This window comes from Sturnira hondurensis, unplaced genomic scaffold (genome assembly GCF_014824575.4).
Source record: "Sturnira hondurensis isolate 20B ecotype Veracruz unplaced genomic scaffold, ASM1482457v3 Scaffold0004786, whole genome shotgun sequence".
In the NCBI taxonomy this organism is placed as follows: domain Eukaryota; kingdom Metazoa; phylum Chordata; class Mammalia; order Chiroptera; family Phyllostomidae; genus Sturnira; species Sturnira hondurensis.
The window spans coordinates 2,511,608-2,528,706 of NW_028077417.1; the positions used below are offsets into that span (position 1 = coordinate 2,511,608).

At 38.0% G+C, this 17,099-nt stretch overlaps 1 protein-coding gene across 4 annotated transcripts in view; it reads left to right on the forward strand.

The window, feature by feature from the left end:
• PHF6 (PHD finger protein 6) overlaps positions 1–17,099 on the forward strand; it is a 54,734-nt gene that overhangs the window by 9,052 nt on the left and 28,583 nt on the right. For all 4 annotated transcript variants that reach the window (XM_037046048.1, XM_037046050.1, XM_037046049.1 and 1 more), the window contains 2 exons: positions 11,180–11,313; positions 11,577–11,620. In XM_037046048.1, the coding sequence (XP_036901943.1) occupies positions 11,180–11,313; positions 11,577–11,620 (178 nt within the window). The remainder of the gene's footprint in view (positions 1–11,179; positions 11,314–11,576; positions 11,621–17,099) is intronic.

Sequence of the window (17,099 nt, forward strand, 5' to 3'; positions counted from 1 at the left end):
GGGCTGTCGTATTCTTAAATGTATCAAGAAATTGTGATTCTAACTCAAGCAATCTGAAACAAGGCCTGTATTATATAATACAAGTCAGAGTCGAAAATTTCATCCTTCTGTATAACTCAAATATCTTGCTTAATTTAAAGTCATTTATTCTAGGTCTTTTCCCATTCGAAGAAGTGTTTGGTTTCTTCTTATTGAAAAATTCTTTTTTTAAAGATTTTATTTATCCATCCCTAGAGGGTAAGGGGGAGAGAGAGAGGGAGAGAAATATCAATGTGTGGTTGCCTCTCACAAGTCCCCCGCCAGGAACTGGCCTGCAACCCAGGCATGCGCCCCAACCAGGAATCAAACCGTGATCCTCTGGCTGGCAGGCCCGCACTCAATCCACTGAGCCACAGCAGCCAGGGCGTTATTGAAAACTTCTTAATATATCTTATGACAACGCTCAAGTCACTCCTAAACTTTCGCTTTTTCAAATTAAATTTTGCTCACATGTATTAAGAAATCCTCTGAATATTTTTCCTGCTTTTTTCAATATTAGAAATAGCTAACATTTAGTGACTGGGATAGCACTTTAAATATATGATCCTATTTAATCTCATAACCATACCAGGAGATAGGAAGGTATTCATTCTCAGTTTATAGATGAGGACACTGAGGTTCAGAGACGTTAACTAACCTGACTGGTTACATAGCTAGTCAGTGACAGAGCTGGAATTTGAATCCAGAGCCAAACAGCAAAGTCAGAGTCCTTAATTATTACGTTATACTACACTGCCCTTTAGGCTACCTAACCAAAAATCACATTTAAAAATGCCATGATTAGATATTAGTAGTTTTCAAATAAAGGTGGACATAGTACCTTATTTAAGATATAATCAGACTCATTCATATATTCTGTTATTAGCATTATCTTGTTTTTTAGGGTAAAATTCTTGTATTCATACTAAATAAGAATATTATGATTCTCTGTTACCCTCAAGATATTTTTTGTAGTCTCTGAAAATAGCAAGACCAATTATATAGTCTTTACCATTACTTACTACCAATGGAGTGCTTGGCACTGCAGAGCAAAGGATGTTTGATTTTGAGAGTTGGTGTTATAGATAATTGGGCATGCTGTGAATCTGCATATATGACAATTTATAGTATACACTTTTTTAATTCTTCTGTGTGTGAAGAGTCTTGCCTATTCAGGTAATTAAGACTGCTTCCTGGAGCGGCGAGGTTAAAAAAAAAAAAGAATGAGTCCAGGAAACAGATTAGTTTTACTAGAACGGGCCACTGAGAGATTGGCAGTAGTGGATTAGTATTGAGTAATGTAGGGTGATTGCAGGGTCTTTAAACATTAAACAGGAATTTCAGCTTGACTAGGAGAGGGGCTGGGGCTGGGCAATGCATGATTTTTCAGGAGATAAGTGATACACAGTAGTCACTGTGGAGGATGAAGTGTAACGGCAGCATATTTGTCTGGTATACATTGTTGCCCTGCAGGCATCTTAAACTCAATCTGTCTAAACTAATATTCATTATCTCCCACCCTGAAACCTGATTCTCTTTCTGAATCCTTTACCTTCACTGCTTTCTACTTCCACATCAATCACTTGATTATATTTCTAGGATGTCTTTTCTTTTCTAATGGTATCCTATACCCATTCTTCCTCTTCCCATCCTTCCAAAATGCTGCTGGCAATGATTTGATCTATGCTTTTAAAACCTAGTGGCACTCTCTGACTCAAAATATTTACTAAGCCCTGGCTGCTGTAGCTCAGTGGATTGAGCATGGGCTGTGAACCAAGAGATCACCGGTTCAATTCCCAGCCAGGGCACATGCCTGGGTGGCGGCCCAGGTCCCGGGGGGGGGGGGGGTGGCACGTGAAAGGCAACCACACATTGATGTTTTTCTTCTGTCTCCCTCCCTTCCCTCTCTCTAAAGGTAAATAAAATATTTTAAAATGTTTACTAATTATTTATTGCATGCAACACAATATCCAACAATATCCAGAGGCCTCAGCCTGCTTTCAGAAGTCATATCTTTTTTTAGAAAGGTTTTATTTATTTTGAGACAGAGGGAAGAGAGGAAGAGGGAGAGAAACATTGATCAGTTGTGTCTCATATGCACTCAGACCAGGCACCAAATCTGGAACCCAGGCATGTGTGCTGACTGGGAATTAAACTGGTGATCTATTCTCTTGCTGGATGATGCGCCACCAGCCGAGCCGTACAACTTCAGAGCTCAGAAATCGTATCTGAATTCACCTTTTCCATTCCTTATCTCATTCCTTCTGTCAGTTTCCCAAGCATCCTTACTTGTCTCTCTTGCTGTGTATGTACTGATTTTACTCATCTGCAAGTTGCCTCTCAGTTTTATCTGTTCTTGAGTCCTACCCAGCCTTCACCTCTGTCACAGAGTTTAACACACTGTGAATTGTATTTGTTACACATGTGCAGGCCTTTCTTCCCCACTCTATTGTGAACTCTAGGGGGGGTAGAGACTATATTCTGTTTGCTTAGCATAGGATTAAGTGGGGATAACGCATGGAAGACACTTGGCACAATGCTTGATGCCTAATTTCTTCAGTAGTGTTCTAATAAATAAGTGGGCACTCATTAATTGGTTGAATTTGAAAGAGAAGAACTTCAATTGGATAATAGTAGGAAGCCTTAATGAGCTAGGTGTAAATTGACCAGGGAAGTGGTGGGATAGCCTAAAATTTCTGTTTTGGTTAATCAGTGTTTCAGTGTTGTTTGCAGCTCCAGCAGTTTGAAAAGGAAGGAGAGAACCTAGAGGGGGGAATCAGGTACATCATTTGTTCAGGATGGTGGAGGGCTGTATATGCCTCAAACAGGAGGGTTTTTGTTTCTTCAGCTTTCACTAACCCGGTATGGTGTTATTTTTTATGTTTACGCAGGCATTATGTATATTTGTCAAGACCTCTATCTAGAGTCTGGAATTCATCTACCTGTCCATTTATCAGATACTTAATTGACTGTCTACTTTGTACCAAGCACAAATGGGGAATACTTTGGGTACGACCATGAATAAATATAGTTTAGCTTTAGAAGTGTGTAAAGAGTGGCACAGGAGAGCTGGGGAAAGGGGCCATAATTAATTAACTCTACCCGAGAAGGCAGAAGGCTTCATAGAAAGTGACGTTTGAAATGTGTTCCACTGGGAAAGTGATGCTGTAGAAGTCAAAGGGGGGAGAGTTTCGAGGAGGAGGAAGTGGTTAAAGTATTAAGTATTAAATGCCAGCGCTATTTAAAGTAGAATGTGTGGCTCATTTAGCATTCAGTAAGGACAAAATGGAGCGCCCACAAGTGTGCAGAATGCTAGCACTGCTAACTGCATGCGAAGGAGCAGAAAATGTCAGGTGACTGACTGCTGTGCTACTAATCAAGCAGTGGTACCTAACCAACTAGGAAGTCAGAAGGAGGGGATAAGTCAGAAAGGGGATAGGAGATTACAGACAGGTATCTTTTGGAAAAGATTCCCAAGTGATTTTTAAAAATATTTTATTTGTTTATTTCTACAGAGGGGAAGGGAAGGTGAAAGAGGGAGAGAACCATCAATGTGTGGTTGCCTCTTGTGCCCCCTCCTGGGGACCTGGCCTGCAACCCAGGCATGTGCCCTGACTGGGAATCAAACTGATGACCCTCTGGTTCTCAGGCCAACCCTCAATCCACTGAGCTACACCAGCCAGGGCCCGAGTGATTTTTAATGTCATGGACCATTGCCTTGGGCCAGGGGTTGGCAAACTTTGTGTAAAGGACCAGATGAATATGTAAGGTTTTGCCAGCCATGTGGTCTCAGTTGAAGCCACAGACAATATACACACAAAAAGAGTGAGGCTGTGGTCCAATAAACTGTATTTACAAAAACAAATGGTAGGCTGGGTTGGACTTTCAGGACTCTGCCTTAGGGTATTTTTTAGGGGGGGCAGGTAAATTTTCTTCTAGAAGATGGCTGTATTGTCACCTGTGCAACTAAGTGTACATGAACCATGAATGTGCTCATATAAATGTGAATTTTTAAAGAAAAGCTCTGATTATGACATGTAGGTTAATCTTAATGTGTGCAGATATTTTACATCATTTATATTAAAATGAATTGGCTTTACTTGGGAGGTGATTAAGGAGAATGACTAAGGTCAAAAACAAACTTCAACTCTAATGATGGAGAAAATCAGGTCTTTGTTACTGAATCAGTTAATGTTTAAAAACATTCAAATATTTTTTCTTTGCCTTCATTTAATACTTCTTTGTAATTGGGAATATTGTCCATTTATTGCATTATATAGTTCTCACTTATTTGTACTAATGGAGGAGAACTCAAATTAATAATAAAACATAATCCATGTCTGGTTTTGAGGGGTGTCTCAGAACTTAACCAAAGCATGGATGTGCATTTGGTGTTCTTCACAGATTAAAGATAGCAGCAGCATGACAGTTTAGAGTACCCTCAGCCCGAGAGACCTGCACCTGAGAAGAGCCTGAACCTAGTGATCTGAGCTCAGAAAAAGTGTGTGTGAACATTTCAAATGAAAAAAGAAACGGCAGAAGCTCCAATAAGAGAATTTATAGTCCTCATCAATAATGATTCATAAATTTGGATGAAGTTGGAATTTGTGGTATTCAGAGCAAGGTCAGAAGCCTAGGTTAAGTAAAAAGTTGATAGGCTTAGTTCATTACCTTCCAATTTCCAAAAGACTTCGGAGATGATTTATTCAGTAACTACTTAGATTTTGTCCTTTACTCCAGTAAAAGCAGGTAATTTTTAGTGGCCCTGTTTTTTTAGAAGCACTTGAAATTTAAGGTCCTAATCTATCAGGTTTGTCACTTTTCAATGGCTTTGGCAGTTTTCAGATTTTATTTTTGATTTCTAGCTTTCAATTTAGACTTAGTTATTATTTTTATAGACTATATATATATATATATATATATATATATAAACCAGGAATGGCTATAAGATCATGTTCCACTCTTTTGTGCACTTTTAGGAATTCTTTGAACAAATGGACAGTCATTAGTTAATCAGATAATTCATAGCTCACTCTGTTTTCTGTGTTGGATTTGTGAGTTATTACTATAAATAAAATAATGAACCTGAAGTTAAGCATTTTTTAGGCAGCTTTAAAAGCTTGCCCAGACTGCACTATACTGCTTGTATTAAAAAAAAAAAAACAGTGTGAGGTTAACTGCTCTCACTTTTTGTCTCCTCTCCTGTCAAAATATCCTAGGTACCCCGTTCCCAACTGCAAGTACTTTGGACATTTTTTCTTTGCCTCCAGGCTAAAAACATTCTCTGAACATTTGTAGCCATTTTCTTGGAGCAGGTATCTTGAGAGGAGTAACTGAGTGGCTGTAAAAATGTGTATCTATACACCCGTGGTCAGTTACTGATGTGAATAGTAAATACACAGCAGTGAAGCTGGGCAAACCTCAGTCTTGGAAAGCCCTCTCTCCCTTGGCTCTAGGGAGATTTCAGCTTTTCCCCAAGAGCCTTCTCTTCTCTATCCTAGAAGTTGACAATCTTATTTTAGTTTTACATTATATCTACCTGCAGCATTAGTTCATTTTTCCTTGAGATTCCCCCATAGCTACTAGAAAAGCAGTATTTTTTTCCTTTTATTCCTTAAGACTTGTTCCTTTTGCAGACTGAATCTCAATGCTGGCCCAGGTTCAGTTGACTGAGGAGTAGGTATGTCCCAGCCTCTGGGCTCCTGTGAGACTTAAGCTAAGTCATGGTGCTTTCAGTTTCTGTTGTCTCCTCTCATGCCTGACTCAGTTCCTCTTTCATCCATGGGTAAGCTTCTTGAGACTCTGTTTATGTCTCAAGTCACAACTTAAAGAGCTTCACAGGAAACAGAGCAGTGGTTACCAGGGATGAGGAGGCGGGAGCATAGGAGATGTTGGTCAAGGACTACAAAGTTGCAGTTATGTAGGATGAGTAAGTCTAGAGGTCTGATGTAGAGAAGGATGACTATAGTTAATAATACTATATTGTATACTGGAAATTTGCTGAGAGTAGATTTCGGGTGCTCTTAACACATGCCCAAAGAGTGGTAACTACATAAACAATTGGATGTATTAATTAGCTTCACCGTAATAATCATTCTACTATGTATATGTATATTAAAAAATTGTACATCTTAAATATATATAATTTTATTTAAAACTTAAAGATAATGTAGCTTCTAACCATACTTAATCAAGATAACACGTAAATGTCTGAAATAGGATGGGGCCTATTCCACTTTCCCCATTTTGGAAGAGGTCATTGATTATTAGATTTACTAGGTCTACTAAATAGTAGACTAAATACAGGAGTAAAAGTAAAAGAAAATTTTTCAACAGATACATTTTTACCTGTATTTAAGTCAAGAACTTGAAATCAGGACACAAGCAAGGTAAGCTAGGAGTTCACATACATACACTGGGGACAGGATATTGGTCCTCAGCGGACTATTTGATATGTGGAACAGACCTTTCCTGGGGAAAGGGTCCACCATTGTTCTTGAAAAACATGTTCTTGTCAGGTTACCTTTCATTTTCCCATATTTGAGAGAGCTTTAGGTATAGTGCAAGCATGATGTTAAATGGCAGCTGACAGTCATTCTGCTGAGGGTCCAGTAGGGACTGTGATGATTGGAGGGCGAATGAACACAGGATAGTAAATTCAGGCCCTACCAACTGCTGCCTTGATGTGGTGTGGGTCCTGTCTTCCTATTCCACTTTTTTCAAGAGAAGTCCTTTGTTTCATTTTCTTTTTTAACTAAAAAAAGTTTATTTACTGATGTCAGGAAGACAGAGAAACACTAATTTGCTGTTCTACCCATTTATGCATTTATGGATTGCTTCTTGTATGTGCCTTGAGCAGGGATCAAACCTGCAACCTTGGTATATGGGGATGACGCTCTAACCAACTGAGCTACCCGGCCAGGGCTCCTTTGCTTTATTTTCTGAAACATTCCACCTATCTGGTTTCCAAAATTCTTTAATTTTTCTTTTCATCTCTTCCTTATTATTTGACCTTGTTTATTAATAGTTGATCTTTTCCCCCAGTATTCTTGCCCCTACTCATTATGTGACCCTTCAACTGGATTTTTCTTCTCCATTTCACCTTTCCAAATCATGGATCAGATTGTTTAAATATTTGTAGAAGTACCTGAAGATAATTATGTTAAATCTGCATGTGTTAGAAACATGAATGAGAAAAATGCACCTTAAAATATTAAAATCACCAATAACAGGAAGCTTAAAGTCTTGTAAAGCACAGTGCTATGCATCTAAAAAACTCAGCCTAGAAGCAATTGATGGATGTAATTGCTACATTTATAAAGATAATCAGCCATACATGGGAGTAAAATAGTAAGAGCCAAAATGAATATCTTAAGTCCTATTGGAGTTAGGGGGAAAATTATTTCAGGGGTCGGAATATAGCATAGTAGACTTAAAGATAACAGTTATATTCTTGTTTTCTATTCAGGGGTACCCAAGCAGATTTAAATTTTATATTTAGTTTTATTATGGATAGTTTTTGCTATTTTGTTAGTACCTTGCCAGGATTTCATATACAAGAAGGTATTTCTGCTTGGATATGAATGTTGTATAAAGCAGATCTTGTAAATTCTAATTGAGAAAAATTCCAGCTCCTAACCTTGAAAAGAATTTTCATTCTTTGAAAACATTTTTCGTGGTATGTCTCCTTTTTTGCCTTGAGAGAAATTGACAAAAGTGAGAATCCTTTATGTTTTCTTTTTAAAAAAGATTTTATTTCTTGATTTTTAGACAGAGGGGAAGGGAGGGAGAGAAACATCAATGTGTGGTTGCCTCTCATGTGCCCCCTCCTGGGGACCTGGCCTGCAACCCAGGCATGTGCCCTGACTGGGAATCCACTGAGCCACACCAGCCAGGGCTCTATTTTTGTTCAAAAAAACAAAAGTATCTGTCCTAAGGTGCTGCAGTTAACTCATTATTCTTGGGCAGATAAGAATTTATAACCAGACATAACACATTTTGATATATTTTAGACATTTGGTTTGCTTCTCATTCTCAATAAACTGAAAGATGGGTATTGAAAGCATTGGCCAGGGTACCCCCAGTATTCTTAAACAATTTTTTGTATGTGAGAGTATTTTTGCCCATTGTAGAAAAATCAGAAAACACAGGAAACTGGGACGAAAACTAACCACCCCATGGTAACCACTCAGGATTTGGCTGCATTTACTTCCACCTATTTTCCAAGAACATATGTTATAATTGGGATCATAATTCACATAGTTTTGCATCCTGCTTCCCTTTTCACTTAACATTACACATAAACTCACTCCATTAAAATTTCTTTAAAGAGAATATTTCAACATAAGGGTGAATGATAATTTATTTTAAAAAAATTCAGTTGTTTTCCATGGGCGGTCTTACATTTCAGTCTATTCTAAGTAATTCTGCAGTGAACATTATTGTATATACATGGTTTGAGTCTGATTTTTTAGACTACATTTATAGAATTAAAACCACTAATCAGAGAAGATAATGTTTTTTAAAAGTACTTTGATGATTAAGGCAAGTTGCTGTGCCATGTACCAATTTCTAGTAGCATTTGAGAGTGTCCATCTGACTTTATGTTTTCGAGTGTTGAGGATTTTCCCCAGTACAGTATTATTAGTAGTGACTCTCCTTTCACTTTTGCTTGCTAATTTAATTTAATCATTTTTTTCAAAGTGTACTTATGCAAACCCTTTTGAGATGTAATTTCAAGATGGACTACTTGCAGTAGTGCTTTTAATGAAGTGGGGTAATGTTCAGTTTATTAAGTTAAAAACCAGCCTGCAAAATGGTACATAACAGAATTACGTGGAAAATACTTTCACATAGCATTGTAACACTGTAAGGGTGACTCTGTTTGATGGGTATGAGTGATTTTTTTATTTTTTTGTTCTTTTGTGTTTTCCAAAATTTCTATAGTAAGTCTGTGTTTTGATTAGAAATGTAATTTATTAAACTAATTAATGATTAAGCTGCAACTGGTACAGACATTATGGAAAACAGTATGGAATTTTGTCAGAAAACTAAAATTGGACATGCCTTTTGACCCAGCAATTCCACTGCTAGGATTCTATCCTAAGAACCCTAAAACACCAATCCCAAATGTTCCCACCTATGCACCCCAATGTTCATAGCAGCACAATTTACAATAGCCAAGAGTTGGAAGCAACCTAGGTGCCCGTCAGTAAATGAATGGATCAAAAAACTATGGTACATATACACAATGGAATTTTATGCTGCAGAAAGAAAGAAGGAGCTCCTACCTTTTGCAACATCATGGATGGGACTGGAAAGCATTATGCTGAGTGAAATAAGCCAGGTGTTGAAGGACAAATACCATATGATCTCACCTTTAACAGGAAGCTAAACAACAAAACAAACAAGCAAGCAAAATATAACCAAAGACACTGAAATAGAGAACAGGCTGACAGTAACAAAAGGGGAGAGGGGAGGGAATTTCAGGGGAAATAGGGGAGGGATTTAGAGGAACATATATAAAGGATACATGGACAACAACTGAGAAGGGTGGAAACGGGAGGGAGGGGGAGCACGGGGGTGGGATGGGATGGGAGTAATAGAAAACTGTATTTGAAAACTAATTAAATAAGAAAATTGGGAAAAAAATAAGCTGCAGTGCCAAATCTTCCATCTTCTCAGGAATTTATAATCCACCTTAAAGTATTTAACGTATTTTCCTGCCTGGTAATTTGGCATAGCATTTCTTTTTACAGTAATAGGTTGGATTTTCTCTATTTATTTAAGGAAGTGGAGTATTTCACTACTATTAATAGTGGACACTGGCCCTCATGTTTTCTTGGAAGTACCTATATTGAGAGAATGTTTCTGTTTCTGACATGTATATTGGTATATTTTTTAATGATACCTTGAATTACAGCTTGAGTGTTCAACTTAATTAGAGAAATATAAGAAATTTTATTAGAATTTATATTAGCTGCTTGGTACAACAAAATTGCTTAGGGGCAAACTAATTCAAAATTAGAGTGGTAAATGTTCTTTATGTTAAAATTAATAAAGAGGAATGAGCACAGTTTAAAATGAGGTATCTAGCAATCTAAAAACAAATGAGCAGTTTTTAAGATTTACCTTATTGTCAGTTTATTTTGGCATGGCATTTATGGCTTAGGAGAAAGCCTCGTTAAAAGTCCCCCCAGCACAGTATACTGTGATATGTTTATCAAACCACTAACAATCATTGTTATGTAATTGTTATTACTTTTTTAAAAGAGCGATTCTAAATTTAGATTCTAAGCTAGTTAAACAATATGAATTAATAAAGTCATAAGGTAAGGTATATTAAAATACGTTGAAAGGGTCTGTTCTTTTATCTGTTTGCCTGAATTCATAATGCAGGTGGTAAGTAACAAATTAAAACAGATGCATGTATTTTCATAATCAACTTGACATCACAAAATAGTTTTAGAATTTGAGGTATTTAGAAACCTACCTAATTTGCCCTGGCTGGTGTGTGGTTCAGTGAATTTGAGTTACGCCAGGTTCCCAATAGGGGGAATGTGAGAGGCAACCTGTTGACGAATGATGGTTTCTGTCACACATGGATGTTTCTTTCCCTGGCTTCCTCCCTCCCCCTCTCTCTGAAAAATAAATTAAATCTTAAAAAAGAGAAATCTACCTAATTCTTTTATCATCTTTCCTTCATTCTCTTAAAACTAATTTTATCAGGTTTCCAAATAGTATGTGAGTTTCCCCCCAAAGATTCACATCGATTATGTAGAAATCTGAAGGGAAAATGTTTTCTGGTATGAGGTATTTTACCCAGTTACACATTTCTAGGAAGATCTGAATTGTGAAAAGATCTAAGTGCCATACATTTCACAATCCTGATTTGCAACATTTCCAATTTTCTCTTGACCACGGTGTAACAATAGACATTAAAAATATTCCATTACATTTGTTAATGATTAACATGGGAACAAATATCCCCAGAGGAATTATTCAAATTATCTCTTGGCAAGAAGACAAGAAAAATAACATTATTAGTTACAAAACTTTTCAATAACCAGTTTGTTTTCCTTGACAGAGATTGATATGTCTCTAATCTGATAAGTCCCTTAGCAAAACCACACACTAATAATATTTTATTGTTTTGCTGTAGATGTGTTCTTTGTGCCATTGTCCTGGAGCAACAATTGGTTGTGACGTCAAAACATGTCACAGGACGTACCATTACCACTGTGCATTGCATGATAAAGCTCAAATACGAGAGAAACCTTCACAAGGAATTTACATGTAATTATTCTACTTCTCTTTAAATTTTTAACAGTCATTCTTTAGGCTTTTGTAAAAATTTTTCCCATTTCAGAAGAGTTCATCATCATTGTAAAGGGTGTTTTTGGTAAAGAATTTAATGTTTACAGAAATGGCATAAGAAGTTTAATAGTGAGGTTTTTGGAATCCAGTTTGTGATGGTGGTGAAGTGTACTGCACATCTTCTTAATCTGAAAAATGGGTTTAGTTTGTTTACTTGATAATTTTTAATTTCATTTTTATAGGGTTTATTGCCGGAAACACAAGAAAACTGCACATAACTCGGAAGGTATGTCAATCAGTCAATTTTCCATTTCAAGAATAAATTGAGTAAAATGAGTGAATTATACTATATTAATTTTTACCACAAGATATATCTCAATATTAAATATATTTTGAAGAGTTAAGAAAAGCATTAGGATAAACTAATGTACAATAATGAAAAAATCTGAATTTTTAAGAATACTTTTATCTCTTAAGCTCTTCTTTTTCTTGTAAAGAGTTAATCCAGAATATCTTTATCTTGCTCTGGCTGGTGTGTCTCAGTAGATTGAAAGCTGGCCTGTGAACCAAAGGGTTGCCTGTTCAATTCCCAGTCAGGGCACATGCCTGGGTTGTTGGCTGGGTCCCAAGTTGGGGATGCACAGGAGGTAACCACACATGGATGTTTCTCTCCCTCTCTTTCTCCCTCCCTTCCCTTCTATCTAAAAATACAGAAATAAAATCTTTTACAAAATAGTACTGTTTCAAGTTTGGACTCCAGATTCATCCAAATAGTTTAAAAGTTCTGGTTAAAAAGATGGTGTTGAGCAAATTTTTAAAATAAACACTGGATAGATAATAAGAACAGACTGTTTTTGAAGTGCTGAAGTGCTAAAATGCAACTGATAAACCTCTATAAGTGTTTACCTTCAGGTTTTTTGATCACTTAATTCTATAATAGAATTGAAATTTTTGCAAAAGCTTAAGAGTAAGCTTTCTCTCCTTAACATTGCTTCAGATTTTAACACTGTATTTACTTGATTCTCATAAAGATTGTAATGGGTATTTATGGTGAGCCAAAGATTCAGACTTACAACCTCACAAATACAAGTATATGAGCATTCTGAGTCTCCGGGTGTTTGAGGATGGCAAGGACGATTAATTTAGCTTTCCTTTTATTCTTTAGATTTCTAGAGCTGATAGTACCATCTAGTGGTAGAGAAAAGTAACTGCAGACTATGTAAAGTAGAAGAATTTTGACTGCCTTTTTCATTTGAGAAACTTATTAATGAGAAAGATCTAAATTCATACTTCCCGTGATGACTTTTTCATGTAACTGGAAGGATTATTACAATTCAAATTTGTGATACAATTGATTTGAGTTTTGAGTTCTGTGTATACTTTTGTAGCACATTGGGGCCTCTTGTATTATTGGTAATATATTGTAATGTACTTATATTGTAGAACTTGAAGCATAATTTTGTAATTTAAAAGTATCAGAGAGTTCATACTAAATTTTGAATTATGACACTCGTCTACCTATAATGTATTATTATTCAGTTTATTTTATTTATTTGATATTTGTTAGAAGCAGAACTTCTAACTCATTTTTCTAATGGAAATATATGTCCTACTTTATTATTGTAATTTATGATGGGGTTTATAGGATCACATTTCAGAGACTGTCTTTGTTTGGAAATTGTGTTGCAGTGGTCTGTACAGCAAAGAGGAATTTGATACCTGTGGCATTTTCTTTATTATTTGCCACCTGTGGCTCAATACCTACTTTGATAATACTTAAAATGACAAATACTGTATGTCTCAGTATGTAAAGTTAGTCTGACATAACATGAACTGAGTTTTCAAATATCAAATTAGAGAATCTCTTTACTGCCTCCATAGTTTTGACTTTTCCAGAATGTCAGATAGTTAGAATCCTACACTATGCAGCCTTTTCAGATTAGATTGTTTCCCTTAGTTGATCTGTTTTGAGAGGGGGTGGTTAGTCAATATACAAATAGTTAGAAAAGATCTTATATGCAAGAAGAGATTGAAGGTACAGGAGGGAGGATTCATTGCACAAGCAGAACAATTGCTCTGTAATAGGATATTTCCACTGTAACAGGATAAAGAAGAGGATAGTTCGTTCCTATCTAGTCTATTTTCTCTGTGAATGAGAATGTGGGGAGGGGTGAGAGGCTTGGAAGTTGAAGAAGAGAGGAGAAGGTTTGAAAGAATACTTGTAAAGACTGGGAGAGAAAGTTTGCTTAGAGAAATGTAAAGTTTCTGGACAGGTGAGGGCCCAGTTGAGCTTGGTAACTATGTATTTCTGAAGTGATACCTTCAGTCAGATTGTGTGATGTTCCTCCAACAATTCAGGATTCTGGCTAGTTGGTTAATTCAGAATTGGGATTTTGCAAGTGGACTCAACAAAGAAGTAAAAGGGACAAGGGAACTTAGGATATTTGCAAGAGACAAATCTAAGATAGGGACGTGGAGGCAGGAAAAGAAAACTGGAAAAGAATTATAGTCTGGAGGTCCTGATAAAGTTGAAGAACAATGAAAATGAAAGTATGTTGGAAAGCACTCATTTGTGGCCCCAAAGTGTGATATAGTTATTTCAGAGGTAGAACCATTTTAGATAATTATAAAATATGATTACAGGGATTGGGTAGTTGATAGACATTATTGAAAATCAATGAACTAACTGGCTAGGTGTTGGCTTGGGTTGTCCATGTGGACAGTTGAAACTACCCAGGATGCCCTGGCTGGTGAGGCTCAGCAGATTGAGTGCTGGCCTGCAAACCAAAAGATGGACAGTTCGATTCCCAGTCAGGGCACATGCCTGGGTTGCAGGCCAGGTCCCCAGTTGGGGGTGTGTGAGAGGTAACTACACATTGATGTTGCTTTCCTTCTCTTTCTCCCTCCCTTCTCCTCTCTCTGAAAATAAATAAATACAATTTAAAAAACAAAAGGGCCCCGGCTGGTGTAGCTTAGTGGATTGAGCACGGGCCTGTGAAGCAAAGGGTTGCTGGTTCGATTCCCAGTCAGGGCACATGCCTGGGTTGCGGGCCAGGTCCCCAGTTGGGGACATGTGAGAGGCAACCACACATTGATGTTTCTCTCCCACTCTTTCTCCTTTCCTTTCCCTATCTCTAAAAATAAATAAATAAAATATTTTTTAAAAAAGAAATCACCCAGGGTGATATTAAGGGATGGACTGGGTAAAAGGCACAGTGAGTTGTATGCTAAAGAAAGTCTAATTGGTGAAATAGAATGATTGGAAGTTGGTAATTCTTAGCATCAAGAAGGGGAAGAAGATAGCATAGCCTGTGGACCAGCAGAATTGGCATCATTTGGGAGTTTGTTAAAATGCCTAATCTCAAGCTCTGCCTCTGGTCTACTAAGTAGGAATGGCCATTTTAATCAGATCCTAAGTGGTTTGTATTCACATTACAGTTTGGGAATCAGTGATTTCACTGAATGGCAAGGACCTCAACAATGCAAGACTTTTCACAAAGGGATAAAGAACTAATGGCTCAACAGTGCTGTCTAGTAGAACCGACTCTGATGATGGAAATGTTCTATATCTGCACCTTACAATATGGTAGTCACTAGCCATGTGGGGTTATTGAGCCATTTAAAATAGTGTAGTGTGCTTCCGGCCAGGATGGAGGCATAGATAGACACATTGTGCCTCCTTGCACAACCAAAATAAGGACAACAAAAATTTAGAAACAAAATAACAACCAGAACAGAAATAACTGACAGAAAATTGAACTGTATGGGAGTCAGACAGCCAAGGAGCTGAAATAGACACATTCAGCCAGACCAGTAGGTGAGGCAGAGTCCCACAGCTGAGTGGAGAGGGGTCGCAGCAGAGGAAGTAATGACACCAGGTGTTCAAGGCACCCTGGACGTGCAAGACAGCACTGGGCAGACCCTGGGCACCCAGGTGGCAGCTGGCAGACCCCGGGCATGGGGTGGCAACAGGTAGACCCAGCGAGGGCGCGAGTGTGAAGTGGGGCACCGCATGCAAGGTGGCTGGCTGACCGGACAGGGGTCCCACATTTGCGGGCAGATAAGTGGGGAGCGAGACAGATCGTGCAACCCAGGGTCCTGTGGGGGTTGAGGTGCAGGGAGAGACTCCCAGCCTCACAGGAGAGTTCGTTGGAGAGAGACCCACAGGGTCCTAGAACACACACAAGCCCACCCACATGGGAATCAGCGCCAGAAAGGCCCAGTTTGCTTGGGGGAAGCAACAGAAGGAACTGAGGTCCAACAGAGCGGAGAAAGGGCCATTGCTCCCTCTTGGACCCTGCCCCCACATACAGCGTCACAACCCAGCAAGTGGGTTGCCCTGCCCTGGTGAGCACCTAAGGCTCTGACCCTCACTATGTAACACACGTGTCAAGACAAAAAATGGCCGAAAAGGAAGAACAGATCAAAGCTCCAGAAATAATACAATTAAGTGACTGAGAGATAGCCAATCTGATGAACAGATAAAAACACTGGTGCACAGTGTCAGATGCACAGTTGAAAACACTGGTGATCAGGATGCTCACAAAACTGGTTGAATTTAGTCACCAATTAGAGAAACAAATGAAGGCCACACTAAGTGAAATGAAGGGAAATGCACAGGGAACCAATAGTGACGGGAAGGAAACTGGGACTCAAATCAATGGAGTGGACCAGAAGAAAGAAAGAAACAACCAAACAGAACAGAATGAAGAAACAAGAATTCAAAAAAAAATGAGGAGAGGCTTAGGAACCTCCAGGACATCTTTAAATGTTCCAATATCCGAATTATAGGGGTACCAGAAGGGTAAGAGGAAGAGCAACAAGTAGAAAAGTTATTTGAACAAATAATAAAGGAGAACTCCCCAATCTGGCAAAGGAAATAGTCTTCCAGGAAACTCAGAGTCCCAAAGAAGGTGGAACCAAGGAGGAACACACCAAGGCACATCATAGTTACATTAGCCAAGATGAAAATGAAGGAGAGAATTCTAGAAGGAGCAAGAGATAAGGGGACAGTTACCTACAAAGGAGTTCCCATCAGACTGTCAGTGGATTTCTCAAAAGAGACCTTACAGGCCTGAAGGGGCTGGAAAGAAGTTTTCCAAGTCATGAAATCCAAAGACCTACATTCAAGATTGCTCTACCCAGCAAAGCTTTCATTTAGAATGGAAGAGCACATAAAGTGCTTCACAGATAAGGCCAAGTTAAAGGAGTTCATCACCAAGTCCTTATTATATGAAATGTTAAAGGGACTTATCTAAGAAAAAGAAGATAAAAAATATGAACAGTGAAAGGACAGCAAACTCACAGTTATTAACAACCACACCTAAAACAAAAGCAAACTAAGAGGACAGCTAGATCAGGAGTGGAACTATAGAAATGGAGATCACATGGAGGGTTAGCAACAGGGGAGTGGGAGGAGAAGGTACAGAGAATAAGTAGCATAGATGGTAGTTAGAAAATATACAGGGGGGAGGGCAAGAATAGTATGGAAAATGTAAAAGCTAAAGAACTTAAGACACATGGATATGAACTAAAGGTGAGGAATGTGTGTGGGAGGGGGTGTGCAGGGTGGAGCGGAATAAAGGGAAATGGGACAACTGTAATAGCATAATCAATAAAATACATTAAATAAAATAAAATACATTAAAAAACATAGTAGCGTAATGCCTTCCTATTCTTAATAGAAACTTATACATTAAAAATGTACAGGAATAGGCAGAATTAAATCCTGTACCTTACTTGTTTTTCCTTTGTTGGCCTACATG